The 22272-nt window shown below is 47.8% G+C and overlaps 1 protein-coding gene across 4 annotated transcripts in view; it reads left to right on the top strand.

Moving 5' to 3' along the window:
- The window catches only part of SH3GLB2 (SH3 domain containing GRB2 like, endophilin B2), a 39947-nt gene extending 17675 nt beyond the window's left edge, over window positions 1-22272 (top strand). Inside the window, exons 5-12 of one of the 4 annotated variants that reach the window (XM_077835731.1) lie at window positions 501-593; window positions 5981-6043; window positions 9021-9042; window positions 11761-11819; window positions 15230-15319; window positions 15928-16028; window positions 19372-19621; window positions 20476-22272. In XM_077835731.1, coding sequence (XP_077691857.1) covers window positions 501-593; window positions 5981-6043; window positions 9021-9042; window positions 11761-11819; window positions 15230-15319; window positions 15928-16028; window positions 19372-19621; window positions 20476-20583 — 786 coding nt within the window. In that variant the 3' untranslated portion in view covers window positions 20584-22272. The remainder of the gene's footprint in view (window positions 1-500; window positions 594-5980; window positions 6044-9020; window positions 9043-11760; window positions 11820-15229; window positions 15320-15927; window positions 16029-19371; window positions 19622-20475) is intronic. The other 3 variants (XM_077835728.1, XM_077835729.1, XM_077835730.1) reach the window with 3 other exon arrangements.

The raw sequence follows: 22272 nt of genomic DNA, 5'->3' as shown, positions 1-22272 counted from the left end.
CTGACTAATGGGGTGGGAACTACCAGTGTCCACCCACCTGTGACTCTACATTCATTCTTCCCTTTCAGGAAACTGGGGAGAGGGGTGAAAACAAGGCCAGGGGACTCCCCCCACCCCCTCCAACCCTCTAACAACCCTGTCAGGGCAGGGGAATAAGAGCTACAAACTCTGGAGTTCTAATCCCAGTTCTCCCACTAGCTTCCCTCATTTGTGTGTGGGGAGGGAGGAATGGGGCTACTTGTCTCCCTTGTGGGGATGATAGGACAATAAATTAACCCTTTATAGCCAGGCTGGCCAGACCAGAAGCTGCTTCTCACTCCTGAAGGTTGGTCCTTTATCCTTATCCAGAGCTCCTACCAATGGTGCCAGTGCATCTGCTGTTACTCCCTCTTGCTGCCAAACAAATCAGCTTGATTTCTAGGTGGCTTCTCAGTCTCATAGGCAGGAAAGATAATTTCTAAGCAGCTTGTTCCTTATTTGTCCCTCTGCTCCTTTCCTAGAAAGAGAGGAGGATCCTGGAGAACCGCCGTCTGGATCTGGATGCCTGCAAGGCCAGATTGAAGAAAGCCAAGGCTGCTGAGGCAAAAGCATCGGTAACTTCTCCCATAAATCCTTTCCTCCTTTCTGCACACAGGGCTTGGCTCTCATGTGAGAAGGAGTGCCAAGTGCTCTCATGGCCCAGAGTTGGTCTATACTGCCTGCTTTGTCATCAGTACTGCATCTGGTAGGGGTATGGGTGACTTCCCCACAAATGGGGGAAGAGAATAACTCAGCATGGTGAGAGGCGCTGGCTGTACAGCACCTGTTGTCTGCAGGGGACATAGTGGTTCATGGGCACAGCCTTGCTGGGGAGCTTTGGCAATGGTGAGTGTCTAATCTGGTCCTTGAGAAACCCTGCTGTCTGATTAGCTGACACAGGTTCCCAGCTGTTCTGAGGGATTGCCGCTAAGCAACCCAGTCTGATCTTGGTGAAGCTTGTGCCAGTAACCAGAGACACTGTCCTGTCAGAAGGCTTGTAAAATTCCAGTCAGAAAATAGGGACTCCAAGCTGAATCTGGGGCTTCTTCCCTAGAAAATCAACTGAAAGCACTGGGGAGGTGGGGGTTAACTATAAATTTCACTGGGAGCCTGCAGGAGTCCTGGAATCTCAAACGAGGGCTCAAAACTAAGCAGTGTTCCACCTGCAAGTTCTAGCCTGCCCTGGGCTCCACCAATAAGGAGCATGTGAAGCACACAGTCAGGAAAGTGACTGTACTTGCGCCTCTTGATAGCTGCTCCCTTGGCTTCCAAAGTCATGTCTGCTTCGCTTGCTGATGAGACTGCGCCCAGTCTCTCTTGGCACTGCTAGTCTAGCTGCAAAAAAAACCCACAGGCTGGTTGCTGCACTCTGGCTTGGGAATTAGCTGGTAAATTTTCTTAGTTCAAGAATCTCTAGTTACAGAAACAGAAAGGCAGGGCTTGACAAATACCACTCAAACTCCAGGTCCAGTCACTGGAGTGCAGGGAGCCTTGTTCTGACTCCTGAACTCAGACAGAACTATGGAAGCAATTGGAGAGAATTTCCAACAAATGTTCTTCTGACCAGATGCCTGTGCCTGCACCTGGGTCACACAATGGCTAAAACACCAGGGTGCTGGCTACACCAATGCTCTTTGCTAGAACAGGCCAAGCAGTAGCCCCATGTTGGGGAAATGGGAAGGAAAAGCTAGTGCAGATGCAGCTGTAGGTGGCCCCTCAGAATATTCTGATCAACAGATCTGCAGTAGAGCCAAAGTTAAAAGTGGACACATGGATATGCCCCACACACAACTTCAAGCCTTCAGTCTTGCAGTGAGGCTTCAAGCTCTACCCAGTGAACTAATGGCCACAGTCAGAACAAGCTGAAATCCTTGTCACCCAGTCTGGCTTTCCTGCTACAAAATACCAGAATGGGTGTCCTGGCCTGACCCATCATGCCAGCCATCAATGCAGCTAGGTTTGATTTGGCTTCTCCACATGTCCCAGATGACTTGTGTCCCAGGGACTTTTCCTTCCCTCTTTCCAGCATTGGTTCCTGTTGTGTGGCCTCATCTAACTGAGGAGCATGGGTAGCTATGGTAATATCAAAGGCCTTCAGTCAACAGGTCTGTCCCAGTTCTAACATCTGAGAATGCATGTGCTCTGTAGCCTGCTGGGTAAGGTGGTTTTGCACACACCCTTTAGTCCTGAGGCTATCAATACCCTAAGAGAAGCCAGCTCCCCTTGCTCTGCAGATTGTTTAGTCACTGAGCCTGTGGTTCATGGAATAACTGAGATTGCATGAAAACTTGCTCTCCGTCTCCCCGCTTCCACTTAAGGTGACTCTTGTTCTCCCAGATATACAATTTTCAGAAACACCAATTTCCCCATGTGTAGACATGCAGGGGGTGGGGTGAGGAACATGATCTTGGTTTCAAAGAGAGGTAAATAGTGAATACTGGTATGGGTCCAAATTCAGATAGGAGTGTGGTGGAAAGTCTGTACCACTTCCCCATCCTTCTACTCACACCCCATCCAGCTTATCATGCCCCAGGCTATTCTGGAAATGGCACTTGATTAATAGTCAGCAAATGCTAACCCCTTCTCTTTTCCTGCCTTGTTCTCTTGGAGCAGAATTAGACTTTTCCTCTTCTCTTCAGTTGTACAGGCAGCACAAGTTCTGGACAATGACTCATAGCTCAGTGCCCTAAAAGGCTTTGGCTTAGGCTTTGTCCAGGGCTCTGCTGGTGTGTAGCAGTAAGCCAGGCTCTGGTAGGGTGACTTTTGGTCAGGCATCTGGCCCTTAAGTGCTGCAGCTACAACAAACCATGTTACAGGAGATCACAAACCTTGTCGCTGGGATATTGAGCTTGAGTCCCAAGTACCCTCAACCCTAGAAATGCAGATGCTCATGCATAACCCTGCTTCCTGGAAACGTAACTAGTCATCTAATGTAGATGAGCAATCCTGACCCAGGTGGCCACCTTGGATACCAGCATAGTTAAGAATCCTCTTATCCAGCCCAGTTTATGGAGACTGATTACCTGGACTCAGTAGAGCTATGGGGAGGGTTCTGTGCTTTCTTATTGTGGCTGTCACTATTGTGTGCAAGGCCCTTGTAGCAGATGGACAGAAAGTGCCAACATGGGATATATTGGCTCTGGATTCTAGTCTGGTTTTAAATGTACGTGAACTAGCAATTGGTTCTAGTGCAATCATGTTGGTTAACATGTTTAAAACCTGACCTGAAATCCACTGTCAGAAACAACCCCCTCCATTAGTGTCCTACCTTTCCTGGGTAACTCCTGTCCCTCCCAACTTCATGCTAATGTCCCCCTCCAGATAGTGCAGATCTTGTGCATGTCAACTTTGTTCCCCTTGGCTTTTGATTTCTCTTGGTGCTGAACCTCTGAAGCTGGTATCCCCAAATCAGTGAGTTGCTGTTCTGTCTCGTGGGTTAGCTTGTGTCCCCTCTAACCTTTGTGGGGTTCTTGCTTTGTCTTTGATGTTGATGGTGTTTTTGTTCACTAACCTTTGTTTTGTTTTTCTGTAATTTTGCTCAGTGTGAGGGAGATGTGAGTATTAACTGTGTTAATAGTGCTGTGACTTCTTTCCTTAGTGCCTCTCATTGTCCCTCTCCCATTTAAAAACCACTCCACTCCTGTGTCCGGCAGCAGTCTGGGCTTGTGGCTGCCTGACAAAAGGGTGCCCAAAAAACAATGGAAACCTCCTGGTTCTCTACAGCCCCTCCAGGAGTGTGCAGTCAGTTTCCATTAAAGCCTTTTGCAAGCAGTGTTCAAAGGAGGCTGGGGCCCATGTACAAACATTACTGTGGCTCTTACCTCTGGCTCCATGTTGGGTGTGGGGTTGGAGGAGAAGTCTCCCTCCTTGGGGAAAGAAGGATGTGAAAGTTAGACAATGATGGGTGGTGGCTGAACTTGGTCTGCAGTGCTGTACTGTCCCTTCTTAAGCTTCAGGGTTCTACCTGCTTTTTTTTCCCCACCACAACATTGGGATTGGGGGGGGGAGGAGAGGTGTATTCATCCAGTCTTCATGTTCCCTTTTGATCACTGCTTGCAAATGAACCCTGCCAGTGTGCACAGGTATGATAGCTGCTTGACTCCTCCATACCATGTGCTACAAGACCAGTTCTGGGAGTCCAAGGAAGCTATCCTGGAGCCAAAGGGATGGCCATGGAGGGTGGGGGGACATCTTTTCAACTTAGCTTCTTTACCCAGAAAACTGAGGCATAAGAATCTTGGTCTTCTGGAGAGAGCACCTCTTAACTTCCACATCTGGCCAGTGGGAGTGTGGATTTGGTCAGCTGTGCCCTACTCAGGAACACCTCATCGGCAAATGCATTTCTTTTTGGTTTTTTAATTGTTCCCCCCCTCCCATTTCAGCTTAGGTTATTCTCTTCTCACCCCCATAAAACCCATGAGGTAAAATCCCTTATTGATGAGAGGCTGGCTGCATCCTCTTGTGTATGGAATTGGGCCCTCGCATCTCATGGAGTTGTGAATCTGCTCAGTGGTGCTGCTAATTGGAGCAAATTGGGCCAATTCATGTGAGTCAAGCTGGGTGTGCAGTAAAAAGATTAGTATGGGTAGCATGTACTCGGCCCGGAAAATTATAGAGATCTAGCTGGGGTTAGAAATGCTGGATCATATGACTGTCGCACACCGGCTTGCTGCATGATCAAAACTTGCTGGGCCATATTCTGATCTGTTATGCTTGTGCAAATCAGAAATTGAGGAGCTCACACTAGAGTAACTGACATCACTCAATCCATTAGAGCCAGCTGCTCTTGTTATGGCCTTCAGTTTAATATAGTCTTAGATAAATTGTGCCTTCCACCCCAATCTAAACTACAGCTGCTCTATGATGAAGTGGCTAATGAGAACATGGTAACTAGGGCATGCAATGGTCATCTCTTGGCCATGTTCCACATTCCCACAAGGGAAGAATCTGCCATTTAACCTTCCTGTCCTACTGCCTCAGTAGCAGGGGTCCAGCTATGGCCAAAGATGGCTTGGTTAGTCTCCCCACCCACTTCCATAAAGTACAGGTAGAGTCTGCAAATGCTACTGAATAGAGTCTTCCGCCAACAAGGCGATGGACCAGATATGCTCCTGTGCACAATGAAGGTGGGATTCTTAAGAGGTTTTGATGTGGTGGTGGAGGAGTGATTTGTATCTCCTTCCTTTCCACTAAAAGCATGGGTCTTAAGGTGCTAATACCAGAGATGTGAGCACAATGAAGAGGTTTGGTGCCTCTGGCAGAAATAGACCCTGGAGGGAATGGAGCTGGTAGGTGAGGCAGTGTCTCCACATGGTGCATGCTAACAGTATCATGGGTAGAGTAAGTGCACTTCCTCATGAACATAATGCAGGACACTAGAGCAGACTCTGCCCAGTTATAAGTTTCCTCATACCCCATTCTGTGACTGAACTAGCTGCATATTCATCCTTTGTAACATGTGAGATCCATAGGTTGTAGGTGAGAAGGAACCTTGGAGTCAGTACAAGAGAAGCTAAGGCCCTGTATACACTGGGCTTGGAATTGTTTTGAGTCTTCACTCTGGGTCTAGCTAAGACTGTTTAAAATCCTCCCACATTAGTCAGCCAGACAAGGAACAAATGGCCTTCATGTCTAGGGCTAGGCTCAAAGCACTCAGACTCTGGTTTAACTTGTTGGTGTAAATGGATCTGGAACTGCTCACTTAATTGACAGATGATTCTGGTGTAGGCAAGGCCCTCCATTCAGCTGGAAGTTTTTCATGATCTCTTCCTTGCAGCAAACACACAGTTGTCAGGCTACCTCACACCCCACTACCTTCTAGGAGACCTCAATGTGTCTGCCACTATTTTAGGAGCTAATGTCCAGGGCACTGCCAGCCCTTTTTCCCATTCATTGGGAGGACTGATTTCCATGGACTCTTCTGTGTGACTTGTATATGAAACTCTATTCCCCCCTTCCCTAGGCTGTACCTGACTTTCAGGAGACTAGACCTCGTAATTACATTCTCTCCGCCAGCGCATCAGCGGTAAGATCACCTCCTCTTCTAGACATCTACGCTCTTACCTTGGTTTCTCCCAACCCGATTTCAACTCTGACCCAGCATTATGCTGTTTTCAACATTTTAATGTGAAATGGGCTGCCCAGGATTCCTTCCTTTCTTCATACCTGACTGTTGCCCTTAGTGGTGGGAGCAGAGATGTGCTGCAGATAAACCTTGATGGCAAAGGCAGAAAGTTGTGGGTGGAGATAGTCAGTGACTGGCAGCCAAGTATTTACTGGCCCTCTTTGTTCTTTCCCAACCCAAACTGGGAATCCTTTACCAGTGTTTTGGTTCCACTTGCAGGAACTGGAGAGGGAGGAATATAGTCCTTTGTGAGCTGGCTTCCCCCGTCCCCCACATGGATGGAATAGTCTATTGGGTGCTAATGCAGGGTTGCTGCCCTGGTGGAGTATAGTGTATGTGGCTCCCTGACCAGATCAGGACTGCCACCAGCATGCTGAAGTTCAGGAGGCTTCTAGTTAAATTGATCAAGCAAGGGGTAATCCTACAATCCCACTCCTAATGCTTGTTTACTACCTGTGGTACAAGAGATGGCAGGCCAACAGTACAAGGCCTTTAACTTTGTTAGAAGTGGAAGAGAAATGGCCTCAAAACTTTCCCACTGCTTTGGTTCCCCCACATCAGGAGTCCCTGGCTGGTGGGAGATCTTGGTGGCTAGATGACAACATAGAGTTGTGCTGGGAGTGGATGAGTTGCCCACTGCCTCTCTAGCATGTTGCATCAAGTGTGGCTGAACCGTCAGTGTCCAGCGCTTTGCTCAAGGCTCCCCATTGCACGATATCCAATCTTTTGTTAAAATGTTGAAAACTTGGTGACTGTCTTGCTTTCTGAACCACTTGTGAAACAACACTGATGCCCCATCAGCCTTAGAGTGACCTAGGACTGGGAGGCTGGAAGACAGGTTGCATAGGCACCAAACGGGGAAGCCCAATGCATAAGCAAACCACAGCCCCATGGGAGTGAGTTAGCTGCTGTTAATTCAGCATATTAAATATGCAATACCCAAACTGGGGAGAAGTGCCTGGGCTGAAACATCAGTGTTGGTATCACAGGGAATCTGCCCTGACCTTTTTAGATCATGATGCTGGTACAACATTGTTTCCAATAGGCCAATTCAGTAACTATATCCTGTTAAGAATCTCTTATGGAAGAGACTGAGTGAGCAATTGCTGCAGATTTCTCCTTTCTCCTCTAGAGTGGCACTTCTAATCAATTCACAGCTCTGGCTCCCTTGGTGAAGGGTGAGACTTTTAATCACAATGGAGGTATTGTGATTACCAATTTGGGTACTGGAGAGCAGAGGGCAAAACAGAACTAGCTCCTTACTAGCATTTTGGCATCTCTGATCAGACCAAAATATTGGAGCATGCCCTGTGCTTCTGCAGACCATAGACTTGAGAAGCCAAGGCTCTTGGAAGACGCAACCTATCCATGTCTTATAGATTTCCATGACTTACAGCCAGAGATTAGACTCCAACTTCAGATTTGGCTTGCAATACCTAATGCCTAATCATGGCATTTGGCCCATAGAATTCTTCCCCACCTCAAAGCTCAGGTCAAACTCCTCTCTGATGTAACTCCATTGACTTATCCACAACATGCTCAGCACTGCACAGAACTAGCTCTGCAATGAGCAGGTCAATCCCTTTAAAAGACCAATTCTGAGACTAGCGTGCCTTGGGAATTGAAGTAATAGAAGGCTTGGTTGTAAACTCTGTACTATGTCAAATCCAAACTCCTCTTACAGGATTTTTCTTTAGGATTTGCCTATTAATAGTGGAATTGTACATGGGCCTTGCCCATAACCACTCCTAACCCAGTGAGTTGGTTGGCAAGTGTCTCTATTCCATGAAGTGCTTGTAGCGGTGATAGGGCTCTGGCTGCTTGTTCTGTGCATTCACAAGTGCTTGTGACATTTTATTCTGCAACTAGAAGGTGGATGGAGAGGAAGTACCACCTTGGCCCCTGCCTGCACTGAGCAGGGATACTGGTGGTACCTCTAGGAAGGCTTAGTCCACCCTGGCTAGCTGGAGAGATGCTAATTGAGCTTCCCTGCCCAGTGAGGACAAGGCCACCTTAGTAGCTGTGGAGGTTTCTCTAGCCAGCTTGGAATACCAGCATCCATCCCAAAGGGCCTGGCATCCCAGTGGGGAAGGAACTCTTCGGGCTGTCACTCTGCTTCTTTTCTAGGCTGAATTCCCATGTACCTCTGCTGTTTGTGACCTGATGTTAACCCTTTCACTCCTGCAGTTGTAGCAGCTAATCTTGCTTTTGTTTCTCCCTCCTCCTCTCTGGAGGGAGGGATTGTTGTTGTCTCCAGAAGGTAACAGGCTTGTTTTTGTGCATGAGCAAATGAGTCAGCGTGTTCCCAGCTTCTCATGACTCTAAACTGCAGACATTCTGGGCAAGCCAGATGCAACTTGGACAGAGCTGGACTCAGACTTCAGAAGTCTATGGCTTTATTTGTGGGAGAGAAGAGGCATACAATGGTCCTGGATGACCTCATCCCATCTGATCCTCCAGAGGGATGTGCCTAGGGAAAATTCTTAACTCTTAGGCTGCCCTACCCTAGTCTCTCAGCTGTGTCCTGAGCTGAAGTGTAGGAGCTAAGGAGCAGCCCTTCTCCCTTGCTCTCAGACTGCAGAATAATCTGCACTCCAATGGATCAGGTCTCCCTTCTTGGAGGATGCTGGTTTGGCCACTCCTACCATGCTCTGTACTCCTAGGACAGGCTCTAAGGAAAACCTATTGTATAGCCCTAAGGAGCATTCCTTGGGCTCCAGCTAGGCTTCTGAGAATGTCAGTTGGCGTTTTTCTGCTGAAACAGCTGAGCTGTCTCCCTTCATGTGGGAGGGGGTAGAGAGGTAAGGTAGCACTGCATTCTGCCTCTCCTGGTCTCTTATCAGCCCTGTGCCACTCATTGCCCATGATGGCACTGGAGGGATCTGGTGCCTTGCTGAGGCATTTTGAAATGCATGACTGCCTACAGCCACACACCTGCTTGGAACTCTCTTATGCTCCAGAGAAGTGCAGGGTCCTAATTGGATAACTTCACAAGCTCAGCCAGTTGGGCTCCTCAAAACCTTGAGCAAATGGCACAGATTCTATCTGGTGAAGGGCAGTGGTACACTTTGGTAGTATATGGGTGGGGTGGAGAGGTCAGACCTTCCCTACTAAGAGCAGCATGAATCTGAGAGTCTGTCACTGCCTCTGCTGAGGAAGTAGCTGTTTCTGGCTGGACAGATTTGAGGAGAATGAGAATATTAACCTGTGAATTCCTGCTTAGAATAACCCTTCCCATTAGGTAGGGGATCTCCACCTAAACCCTGTAGAAGGGAGGGCTGGTGCTCGTGGAAACCTCATGAGGCAGAAGATGTGTGCTCCACAAGGCTAAACAAATGTATGTGTACTAGAGTGGGATTTCCATCTACTGCCTCTTGATAGAAGCCTTTTAAAGAGTGTTTGCTAGTCTTCCCTGTGTTGCTTTAACAGCCTGCATGAGGTCCACACATGGACTCTTGCCCTGCCCACCCACTGTCTTCTATGGCTGCTGAGGTTGGGATGAGAGAATTGGGCTTGATTTTTTTTCTCCCAAGTGTGGGGTTGGTTTAGGCAGGGCAAAGCTGGATTAAAGATGAACACTGGTGACTAGTGCACTAAATACATAGGGTTAGGAGGGAGGGAGAGCACATACTTAAAGCAATGGACAAACCTGTGTGCTGAGACTGGAATGCTAGAACAGGGCACTAGAGCCCTATGGAGCTGTCAAATTTCTGGAGTCTCTCTATCACTGTCCACAAACAGCTCTGGCTTTCAATGCAGGGTATTATTGTGAGATGGCTAGTATGTGTGTACCACTACCTTCTACTGGATAGATTCAAAACTGTTATCTTTGTATCATAGGCCCTCTACTGCTGGAAATGCCAATCTAGCCCAAGCCTTTCTGTAAAAGGGCCTTCACTTCTGCATCAGGAGGATTTGGGACTTTTTGACCAGGAAATGCTAAGTGGTGACAGCATACAGTGTAGCTACAAAAGTAACTTACAAATTCCTCTACATCAAGATAATGCTATGGGTGGCCAAGCTTAAGCAAGTGCCAGGAGGAGTGTATTACATCCCAATAAGGCCAGCTGCTGCCAATTTCTCCTCTCATTAGGTCCCCTGAACTCAGTCCATGAGTAACCCCAAAATTCCCCTCCTGGGGTCCCGTTTTTTGGAGTCCTTACACACTGGTCTTCCATGCCCCAGCCCCAGTTCAGTCACCCTCCTAGGTAGGGAGTACTCAGAGCTAGGTCCCAGTTCAGTATTTCAGGCTTTACCATGCTGGAGCTCAGACTTCTGGCTTCCAGGCCACTAGACCCTTCTCCCAGCTTGCTGCAGTTCTTGTCTCAGCTTCCTTGGTATCACCCTCCCCCCATTAGTCAATAGTAATTATGTGTGTGGCTGTGCTGGAGCAGGAAACTCCTCCTCATGGGAAAAGACAAGGCCAAGGACCCTCTGGGGTAGATCAATGTTTTTCTGCCTGGTCTCTTCCCTCTCCTTTTGCTGTGTGTTTTTGTGTTTTTGTTGACTGTTATGTTTCATACCTCCAAGCCAGATCCCAGAGAGCAGCTGACTATGCTACCCTACCCCAGGAGTTAGTGGGGAGGATGGGAGATGAGGCTCACCCACTCCTGGCAGGAGTCTTCCTCTGACAGAGGCAAAGCTGCAAGCTCCAGCAGGCCTGGGAAGGGGAGCTGGGGTTCAATGTTGCCTTCCTCCTATGAAGGACAAGCTTATCTTAACACCCATATCTGCCCCCCACCCCATGGAATGCTTTGAACTAGCCAGAACCTTGGACCAGCCTGGATTCCATGTAGCTTTTTCTGTTCTCCCAAGCTATGGATCAGTGAGGTGAGGGACTCCTTTAAACTGTCACAACCACTCACTTGGCTGCACATGCCCCCCTCAGGCCATGGTGAATTGTCTGCACTAGCCCTGTCTCACTGCAGACCTTGCTCAGTTTTACACCATGCCCCACCACTCCCACCAGCATTCTGGAAGAATCTCTCCTTCAACTCCTGCCCCACCTTAGCTTCAGGGGTGCAGATCATTGCATTGTTGAGCTATTCTGACCTTGCTGTTCAGAGATTTTTCACTCTATCCATCCCTCCACCTCTGCCCATCCCAGCTCTTGCATTCTGTTCTGTCCAGAGCTTATTTCATACTTGTGTTGTAGAAGCCCACTCCCTGTCTAGGAGCCCCATTGTGCTAGGTGCTGTACATGACGACTACAAGGATTCCTCTCACAGAGGGTCAGATTGAGACTTGGGTACATGAGGAGTCATTCTGGAATAGCTAGTCTTGTTAAATTGTTCTAGTTTAATGTAGTCTGAGAGATTCTCTGCAATAAGAGCATCCACACAAGAAATTAATCCAGAATAAAGTGGGGTATCAATTCAACACATTGAGTCCTGGCTATCTTCCATGTGTAGACATCTCCTGAGTTTGAGGATATGGGTCGGGGGAGGTAGGAAGGAGTGCAAAATGGGCTCCTTGAGGAAGGTGTCCTGTCTGGGGCAGAAGGCTGCCTGCTGCTGCTGGGTGAAGGGCTGGCTTGTTCCTGGAGGTAGCCTGCTGCATCTGTGAAGTATCCCCACCAATTGCTGTTGTTGCCGAGTGCTTCTTGAAGTCTCCAACACTGATCTCCTTTCCTGTTGCTCTGTGGCCCCACCAGCTCTGGAGCGACGAGGTGGAAAAAGTAAGTACACAGGCAAAAAAGGTGCTGGAAATGTTAATGAGTGGGAAGGGAGGCAGAACACACATACTGCAGATTTCTTCCTCCAAATGTGGAGGGGGGTGCTTGATCAAGGGTGTCTGTCTGCTCTCTGCAGGCTGAAAGCAGAGATGTTAGCTCTGTCCCCTGGGTGCCTCCCACTGGGGTTAAGTGGTGAGGTGATGAAGAAAACTATAACAGCTAACTCTACTGCTAGTAGGACTGGAGAGGAAGCAATTTGACCACATCTGCAAATCTCCAGGACCTGCCCATTTGCCTTTGGAAAAGTTAGGCTCCCTGTGTAAATAATATAAGGCAGTCTTGGGTGCTCCCTGGGCTGCCATGCTAGCAGCTGAGCCACTGCACTATAATTTCAGCTCTTTTCCTGCAGCACAAACTCCTCCCACCTCAATATACATGCACAATTAAGAGCCATCTCTTCTATTTGTTCTGGAGGAATTGAGTCTGACGAGGAGCTTTGAGTCTAGACTGAAGTAACCAAGAGGAAGGAATTCCCGCAAACACCCTAGACGGCCCTTATGAAAAGTTTTTGGTCTGGCATAGAAAAGTGAGGGGAAATACTCTGGCTCAGAGTAAAGATGGTCCTGCATAGGAGACACATACACACACCCCCCAAGCCAGGATAATAAACCAGAGCTGCTCCTTTTGCATATTCAGCAGCAGAAATGCACACTCTAAAAAGGCAGAGATGCAGCAGGTATGTGACCGCACATACTTGGGTATCGACGTTCTTGTATAGGGCCTCAGAATGGTAGGGTGCTGATTAGAGATATGAGCATGGTCACAGACCTTCTGATGTTCTAGGCAGGTATCTAAAGTGGTGATACGTCATCTCTTGACATCGAGTGCTCTTGTGTATCTCTGCATCTTTAACCTAATACCTAGTGAAGGTGTCCAGATCCCCAAATGGCCAGGGAGCCTGGCGTGCTATGATTGCATTCTCTAGAGAGCAGATGGAACAAGCTGGTTAGGGCTGAAATGCATTGGTAGAATTGTGCAGGAGGAGTGTTAATTCCTTGGTGCCAGGTGTGGTGCAAATCAGGGCCACTGGCCTCTTCCATTAGACACATGTAACTGGTCATGTTTAGCACCAAAATATGAACTAGCTACTAGCCCCCTAACTTTCCCTGTATGATAGAACTCTTAATGTTCCTCAGATCTCTAGGCAAACATGCTGGTGTGGGAGCCAGTTCAGGATGTCCCCAAGACATCCCCAGATCTTGGATGGGGAAAAGACCCCCCCCCAAGCCCCACTTGCTGGCAGCAATTGCTGGGTGTGAGAGCAAACCCTGTGGCTTGTGTGGCATGATGCTTCACCTCTGCCTGCCAATGAAATCCCTGGCTCTGCCCAATGGGAATGGAGCCAGGGTTGCCTGGCAGAATGCTCAGCTGTCTATAGCCAACTGTTTCCCCGAAGGTCTCACTGCAGGTGCACAATACACCACTGCTGGTGCTCCCCGAAATCTAATTTTTTTTCCCTTAAATCTCCTTTCACAGAGGATGCAAGAAGCTGTTCAGTTGGGTTGGCTTAAACTAGAGACCAGTCTTTAAAGAGTGTTGGAGTACTCTAACCAACATTGTGCTAGTGGTTCTCAGACTTTTGTACAGGTCACACAGCAAGCCTGTGCGTGTGGACCCCCCTTATAAAGTAAACACTTTTACATATTTAACACCATTGTTTGGGGTGGAGGCTGACAGCTCACAAACCCCCCATGTAATAACCTTGACCCCCAGTTTGAGAACCCCTGTGCTAGAGAGTAACATTGGCTCCACGGCAGTGGGCCACAGCAATCTCTCTGCTTTAAAACCAAGCTTGATTTGCATGTATAAACACTGGACTTTTGGAGGTGGTGACCCACCCTAAGAAACACTGAGCTCCAGCCTCAAGCTATTAAAAACCTACTAAGGGCTTGACTAAGAGACTGACCAGCATAACTATCCTGCAATATCCTGTGCGGACACTTACTCCGGGGTGGGGTTGGGGAGTGGGTCTGTTCCAAAATAGTGTAAGCATAGAGCTATTCTGGTCAATTTCCCTATGTCCTCAAGCCATGGCCCAGGTAGCACTGTTGAGGTTCACACAAGACTCTTCCTGGGTGAGACTACACATGTTCTTTGCTAGCATGCTCCACTTCTCTCCTATCAGGGTATGTCCTCCCCTCAACCCAGCCCCAAAACAAACCCTCTGCCTGCTCTAATTGCACTGAATGCTATTTTCGCAATATCTGTTTGGGCATGGTTCCTGCATTGCAAACCACCCATTAATTTGTAAGTGCGCTGTCTGCAAGGCCAATTATGGCTCTGATTTTGCATATTAATCACTCTACCTGGCAGGGCTTTGGCCTTTACATTTAAAGCCCTCTTCTAATTGTACAGTCTCTCCTCCCACATGGGCAGCAGTGCTGGTGAGTGGGGTGTTTCCTCCCAGTGCCTCTGCTGCAGGGTTGTCTTGTAGCTGACATTCTTGGGCCTGATCTTGTGCTAACATGATCTCAGAACAGCTCCCTAGAAGCCTCTGGAGTCTGAATAGTGTTAAATTCTTAGTTACCCATTAAACACTTCCCCCCGCAGTTCTTGAGCAATTTTAGGGTAAGACACTCCTCCCAGCTGGGCTGTGGAAACCTCTCCATCCCTGTGGTTCTCTAGGCTTAGGTTGGGGGCAGAAGGAGCAGACCTTTGAGAGATTCTCTCAGCGGCCATATCCCCTGCCAACTCCCATGGGAATGCTGAACTGCCAGGTGCCCTTCCACATAGCGACCCTCTCCATGGAGGGGCACTGGCTGTCCAATTCCAAGTGGAGCCCTTCTACCATAGACAATGGGGTGGGGGGGTTAGTGGAGGACTGGCCCTCTGGATGCTTCAAGATCCATAAGGCCTGCCCATGCTCTGACTTCAGTGGGGTGGGAGGGTTACACCACCTGCTCTCCTTCTCATCATGGATTAGTCTCCATGGCCTCCAGGTTGCTGCTGTCCTGGGGAAGGCCTGATCTTGCAAGTGATGGGCTATAAACATACATTGCAGGCTCTGCTGGAGGCTTGGGACCTAGCTTTCAAGAGTGGCCATTGATTCTTGGAAGCCCAGTCCCACCACTGCCATAAGCCAGGTGTTTAGAGTTCTGAGCAAACACAGCTCCCAGGGAGTCCAGGGGTGCTCTGCACCACTGCATGGCAGGATCAATGCATCTGATGTCAGGCTCCACAAAAGGAGGCGTTCGATCAGTAGCCACCTGTAAATGTATCCCTACTTCTGTCCTTTGGGTGACAGGAAGGGTCTATAGCTGGTGTCCAGGTAGTTCCAGGAGAGAGAGGAAGCTGGACTCAGCCTTCCTCTCTGCAGCCCAGGAAACACCTCATGCTCTTTTATTGTCTTGCAGGCAGAACATGAGCTCCGGGTGGCCCAGACTGACTTTGATCGGCAGGCAGAAGTGACACGCCTCCTGCTGGAGGGGATCAGCAGCACACATGTGAGTTCCCAAGGGGCAAGTGGTCTGAGACTAATGACCTATAGTGTCCTTCTAGAAGGATACTGTGATGATGCTGAGCCTTTCTGAAGAGGGTTGGGAGGAAGAGAAACCAAATGTGATGCCCAAGTTCATGGGGTAAACTGAGGCCTTAGTGCAAACCTGGAGTGCTCAAGGCAGGGGTATAATGAGCCCTGTACATTGTGCTAGAAAAATAACCAAATTCTACCTGGCACATACAGCTCTGCAGGTGTCAATGCACTTCGCCAAGGTGGAGAAGCCTGGCTCTTCCTATTATCTAGAGGGAGTAACTTGAGCTGTGGGGACTAACTAGCTGGGCTCCTAACCCTGTGCTCAGTTGGCTAGAGCACAAGGCACTGGCTCCAGTTGAAGAGACCCCATCCACTTGTTCCTACAGAGTCCCAAACTCTTAGATGGAAGCCTCGGTTCAAAAACACCTCTTGATCAAATCTTAAACGCTGTCCATGCATCTCTGCTGCCACTTCCCTATACTGGAAATGCCTGTCTGTAGGGAGGGGTTCCCTCTGTGCTGCTGCACCTTAGCTCCAGATAACAAACAAACCAGCTGACAATCTGTCTTCTCCCTTCAGGTGAATCACCTTCGCTGTCTCCATGAGTTTGTAGAATCTCAGACTACCTACTATGCTCAGGGCTACCAGTACATGCTGGACCTGCAGAAGCAGCTGGGCAGGTATGGGATGAGGCCGCCTTGCCTTTGAGGCATCATTTCCTGGTCTCTCAGTGTTCTCCATCTCTGCACCCACACACAAACCTGAGGTTAGGTTTAAAAATCAGGCCCTTAAAGCTTTATTTCTGAGAGAGCTCCTCTGAGCAACCTTTGTAATGGGGAATCCTGATCATGCTGCCTAGGCCCAAAGGGATTGAGGTGGTTTTATTATGTGTTTAATTTCAGGATTCACCTTTCTAAATGGATCTATAAGCAACTTGCAGCCACATTGAATTAATAGCTTTTTGGATCGCAAGTGGAACTGTTTTCCACTGAAGTCTAACTTCTGTACCCATAGAGTGAGCTTCCATATGCTGCATGTACTGTGCTCGAGAGCTGGCTGTGGGGTGGGGGTGGGGGGTATTCCTTGGCTAATTGCCAATGCAGTCTGACTTGACCAGGTGGTCTGTTGCTGCAGAATGACTGCAATTTGCTTTCCTTTCCATGCCTGCAGCTCCAGAGGAGAAATGTAAGTAAGATGCCCTAGATGATACAATCAGGAAAGCTCTTCATCTTCTGTTCATGTTAATCATGTATTAACTGTGGATTCTGGAATAGCTGTTAGTACACACAGGCACCAAGAGCATCTAACTGAAATGGTGCTGAACATGACTTGGTCTTGCACTGAGCATGAATGTAAGAGCTGCTGTACTGGGTCATACCATGGTCCATCTTGCCCAGTCTCCTGTCTGACAGTGGCCAATCCCAGAGCTTCAGAAGGAGCATACAGAACAGGATGATCATGAAATGACCCATTCCTGATTTCTGGTAGTCAGAGGTTTAGGGCTGCCCCAAGCATGTGGCTGTATTATTGACCATCTTGGCTAATAGCCATTGATGGACCTATCCTCCATGAACTTATCCATCTTATTTTTTTGAGCCCAGTTATACTTTTGACCATCACAACATCCCATGGCAATGCATTCAACAGGTAAGTTGTGCATTGTGCAGGAAAAGTACTTCCTCTTGTTTGCATTAAATGTGCTGCCTATTAAATTAGGTGACCCCTGTTTTTTGTACTGTGAATCATTTTATAATTTCAATAATCTTCCCCTTCCCCCAGAGAGTTGGCACTCTAAGATGAACAGCTCTAATACTTTTAGTATCCTCATTCAGAAGCCATTCCATACCCTTGAATAACATTTGTTGCCCTTCTCTGAACCTTTCCAGTTCCATGATCCCCTTTTTTGGATGGGGAAACCAGGACTAGACATAATAGTCAGGTGTGAGTGCACCATGAATTTATATAGTGGCATGATATTTTCTGTCTTGTCTCCTGTTCTTTCCTAGTAGTTCCTAACCTACTTTTTAGCTTTTTGATCCATTATTCTGTATGTATAGATGTAATTCTTTCCAGTGTGCCTTTTTTAATTTAATTTGCCATTTTGTTGCCCATCCACCCAGTTTTGAGACCCTTGCCATCTGCTTTGGACTTCACTATTTTGAATAATTTGTCAGCGCACACTGCCATTTCACTGTTCACCCCCATTTTCCAGATCACTTATATGTTGAACAGCCCAGGTCCCAGTACAGATCCTGGGGGTTGGGGGGGGAACCCCAATGTTAATCTTCCTCCATTGTGAAAACTGACCATTTATTCATACCCTCTGTTTCCTATTATTCAACCAGTTACTGATCCATGAGAGGACCTTCCCTCTTATCCCATGGCTACTTAGGCTCTGGCTATGCTAGGGAGCTTACAGTGACATAGCTGCATTGATGAGCTGCACCACTGTAAGCTCTTTAGTGTAGCCACTCTACACTGATGGGAGAGCTCTCCTGACAGCTTAATTACTCCAGCCCACACAAGTGGCAGTAGCTATATTGGTGGGAGAATATATCCCCTAACATAGGGCTGTCCGCACTGGTGCTTACATCAGCATAAATTATCACTGGGGGGTGGCTAATGCACATCCCTGAGTCTTAATTTGTCAATTTAAGATGTAGTGTAGTCATAGCCTTAGTTTCCTTAAGAGCCTTTGGTGAGGGACCTTGTCAAAGGCTTTCTGGAGGTCAAAGTACGTTGTAGTGATTGGATCACCTGCATCCATGTGCTTGTTGACTCCCTCAGAGAATTCTAATAGATTTGTAAAGGGAAGTCATGCCTCCCCAAAGCTGTGACTCTTCCCTGACAAGTCATGTTTGTCTAATTCTGCCAATTTGCTTGGTACTGAAGTTAGGCTCACCGGCCTGCAATTGCCAGGATCTCCTCTGGAGCCCTTATTTAAAAAAAAAAATTGGTGTTGCATTAGTTAGCTTCCAATCATTTGGTACAGAGACTGATTTCAGTGATAGGTTGCTTACTACAGTTAGTAGTTCTGCAATTTCATATTTGAGTTCCTTGAACTCTTTGGTGAATGCCATCTGGTCCTGATTTATTACTGTTTTTAATTAATCAGTTCTAAAGCCTCTTCTATTGACACATCAGTTTAGGACAGTACTTCTGATTTGTTACATCAGAGCTGCTATTTTTGGCAGAGAAGCTAAATTAATTCTGTGCTCTCTAACACTTTAACAGCACAGTTTAATGGCATGTTACACATGACCAGCCATGGGTGCAGTTGAACTTTAATGGGTGTGTGGGATCCACAACCTTATTCAACTAACCCACTACTGATGATCTAGTACAGTAGAGCCTAGAGGCCCCAGCTAAGATTTGGGGGTCGGGGGCATTGTGCTGGTGCTGCCTGCACACAAGACTACAATCTAGGTGGAGAAAGTGGAAGACAAATGAGCCAAGACCAAGTAACTTGGCCAGGGTTGCACAGTAAGCCACTGGTGGAGCCCAGTTCTCCCGAGTGCTGGTCCAGTGCTCTAGCTGCTTGGCTACACTACCTCGCTTTACCCTTTCACCACAAAAAATCTACTCCAATCTGTCTTAGGTTAAAACTATTGTGACGTTTTCAGTCAGTCCCTCTGGGGGTGGCTTCTGCTGAGCCTCCTAAGGGGGAGGATGGGCAGTGCTGCTGCTGAGGACTCAGGCACATTGGCAGTGCGGACTGGAGAACCATCTGTTTTACTCTTGTAAACCTTAACACTGCTCTCCAAAGTGACTCAGTGACAAGACTGTCCCCATAAGCTACGATCGAGCACATTTTGTGTAATGTGATATTAGAGAAACAAACAGAGCTGCTTGATTGGACGCTCAACAGAAAGTTCTGCATGTCCTTTCTGAATCTCTAGTTACCCTGGCTGATGGCTTAGAACCCCCTTAGGGAGCAGTTTCCTAGTCAGAATCATGAACCAACAGGCTACCTCTCTTGTGCAATGCTGGAGCCTCACTAACTTGCCTTTTCCTCTTACTAAGGTTTCCAGGTACATTTGTGGGCAATGCAGAGTCCACATCGCCTCCCCCAGCTACCACCTCTCCCCCCACTGTTGCTGCCACCATTCCTGTTGTGCCCACTGTAGGCAGGGCACCTAACCCTGCCACAGCTGTTGAGGGGGCACTGAACCTGAATGATGTCAAGCCTCCAGCCAGCGGGACCCGGAAGGCCAGAGTTCTCTATGATTATGAAGCAGCTGACAGCAGTGAGCTGGCGCTATTAGCAGATGAGGTTGGTATCTGCCCTTGAACTCTCAGCTACTTGCACTCTGTCTGGCACTGCTGCACAGCAGTGCTGGATAAGGGCTTGGCAAGGCCCTTGGTGCTGGGACTAGAGACTCCCCTGCCATTTCACTAGTGGGGCTAGTAAGTGAGCTTGGCTTCTCATTTACACCAGTGTAAATTGGGACTAATTCCTACTGCAATTAGTAGAATGACAGTAGTGGAGAGGAGAATGGGTCCAAATTCTGCAATGCCATAGGTCAACCCCATGGGTACACCCCTGCTGCTTCCTTTTGATCCCACTGAAGTCTCTTGCCATTAATGCACTAAGGCCTGAATGTTACCCAAAGAATTCCTTCAGCTGCCTTGTCTCACCTAACCAAGCCCAGGGGTTAGATAAAAAGGCCACTCACTTGTTCTTCACCTCTCTGGTGCTGAGGACTGAATGGTCCAGTCCTCAACCACTGGATGGGTAGAAAAGTCCTGGGAAGACATTAATAGTTCAGAGCAGGCTGAAGTTTTAAGCAATTTCATGGCAGTGTCTCTGAACTCCCTTCTGCCATCAGTGAGGGGGAACATCTGAGCGCAGTGCTGTGGCCTGACACAAGTGTGCTTAAAGTCCTGCCATGACTAAACATACAAACTTGAAAGCCACTGAAAGGTCCTTGGGGAATTCCCAGGCAAGAGTCTGTCTACTAGTGGGACTAACTCAAAGTGGGCTTTGGGGAAAGGACTAGAGATGCTGGGAAACACTAGGGGGAACTAGATGGGGTACTGCAGGCAATAAAATAAATCTCAAACCTAATTCTATTCTTGGCTCCATCTGAGGCATGAGATTTCATGTAGTTCTCTTTTCTCTCCCAGATGATCACAGTGTACAGCCTGCCAGGGATGGATCCAGATTGGCTCATAGGGGAGAGGGGCAACCAGAAGGGCAAAGTTCCTGTCACCTACTTAGAACTGCTCAGTTAAATGCTGCCAGGAGGGAGAATCTACAAGCAAAATGCAACCCTCCATGTCCTGGCATTTTTAATGCCAATTCCTTCATGAGACCATTGCTCTCTTCAGGGTCAACTCACAACTAACATGGGAATTAGGAAGAGATGACTAGCTGGTCAGAGGGGGAGGAAGGGTCACTTCACCTTTTAAGGCCCCTGGAGCTAAATTCATTTTAACTGTCCACACAGCCTGCTTTGAGGATTAGTTGTAAGGGTCATGTGGTGTGTGGGGATTCCCTCTACTGATCCCTTTCCCCTGCCCTGCTTGTGTTAACTGTGGTGGCTTTCCAGGAACCAGCCCTGTCTCTTCTTCCTCAAAAGCTGCTTGTGGTGTTTGAGACCAAAACTATTTTCTTTTTTGCATTCAGCATCTTCATGCCTGTCTTCCCTCCCTCCCTTTGTCTTCTCGGAGGCTCTTTACCAGGGTACTCCTTGCTTGGCCCACATCATTGTATGCATTCCAATGGGGCAGAGGCACTGGGTCTCCTTCAAAATGCTAACACTGGCATGCTCTAACAAGAACAGAGGCCAAGGCCATGAGGCGCTGTATGGAATATTGCTGTATTTGGATTGCATGTCTCTGTAAGAGAACACAATTCCCCATCCAAAGCACTCCATGACCCATGGAGGAACAATAAAGCAGGGCTTTAATGCCAAGCAGGGCTACTATAATGGTGTTTGATGGCTGCTGCCTGGCACAGAAGGACTAGTTAAACTTTCTTCCAGTTTCACTAATCTAATGACCCAAGGCCAGTACTGCAAGAACTAAACCACCTTTCAGTGCAAGGGAATGTGCATCTTGCTTGCATTTCCTCAAGCAATTGGGCATGGACTGAATTTACAAGCCTTTAAAAAAGCTTTTGCTCCCTGTGTTCATGATCACTACTCTTCTTGGGTTTTTTTTCCCAGGCCTGCTTTGTGGGGGGTGGGGTTTAGCCTGCTAGTCTGTCTTAACAATGAGATTAATTTAAATGCTCTCTTGTCCCATCCAGCTGGTAGTGAACAGACCTGGCGCATCCTACCTCAGCATGTGGGATGGGTCCTTACACTTTGTATATTCACAATGAGCCTCTTACTACTTCATATGCCAAGAGGTAGTAATTGGTTCTGCTTTCTCATCCCTCCTTCCCATTTTGTTGTCCAGGGTGCCCTTATAACTTGAACCATCACAAATAGCGAGGAGGAAAATGGATGAAGTAATAAAAACACCTTGGTCTGAAAGCTCTCCCTATGAGGTGATGAGCTCAACAGCTAAGGGATTTAGATGGCAAAATAAAATTGCTTTAGCAGCTCAAACCCTGTGTAGAAGCATTCAACTGCACCAAGATCTTTGTTCACTACCCCTCCCTGGTGTGTCTAGACAGACACTGACTTGCTTGTTTATCCATTGATCTTTTGCACTCTTCCTTGACTGCTTTGTGACCATCCTAATGTAATAGGGCACAGAGCACCTGTGTATATAGGGTTCTTGGTTTTCAGCATTTATTTGCCAATAAACAACCAGTCTGCCCTCCTGTCTCAGAATCTTGTGTGGGTTCCATACTGCTTCACTTTCCAGCTAGCAGTGAACAGTACTGAGTGGGGTAATGTAACTTAAGAGTTGTGCAGTATTGTTACTCAGATGTCACAAGAAGTTTGAGATTAAAGACGACTCTGAATCCTC

This window comes from Eretmochelys imbricata, chromosome 16 (genome assembly GCF_965152235.1).
Source record: "Eretmochelys imbricata isolate rEreImb1 chromosome 16, rEreImb1.hap1, whole genome shotgun sequence".
In the NCBI taxonomy this organism is placed as follows: Eukaryota; Metazoa; Chordata; order Testudines; family Cheloniidae; genus Eretmochelys; species Eretmochelys imbricata.
The sequence above is the reverse complement of the archived record's forward strand: the minus strand, read 5'-3'. Positions and strand labels throughout refer to the sequence as shown.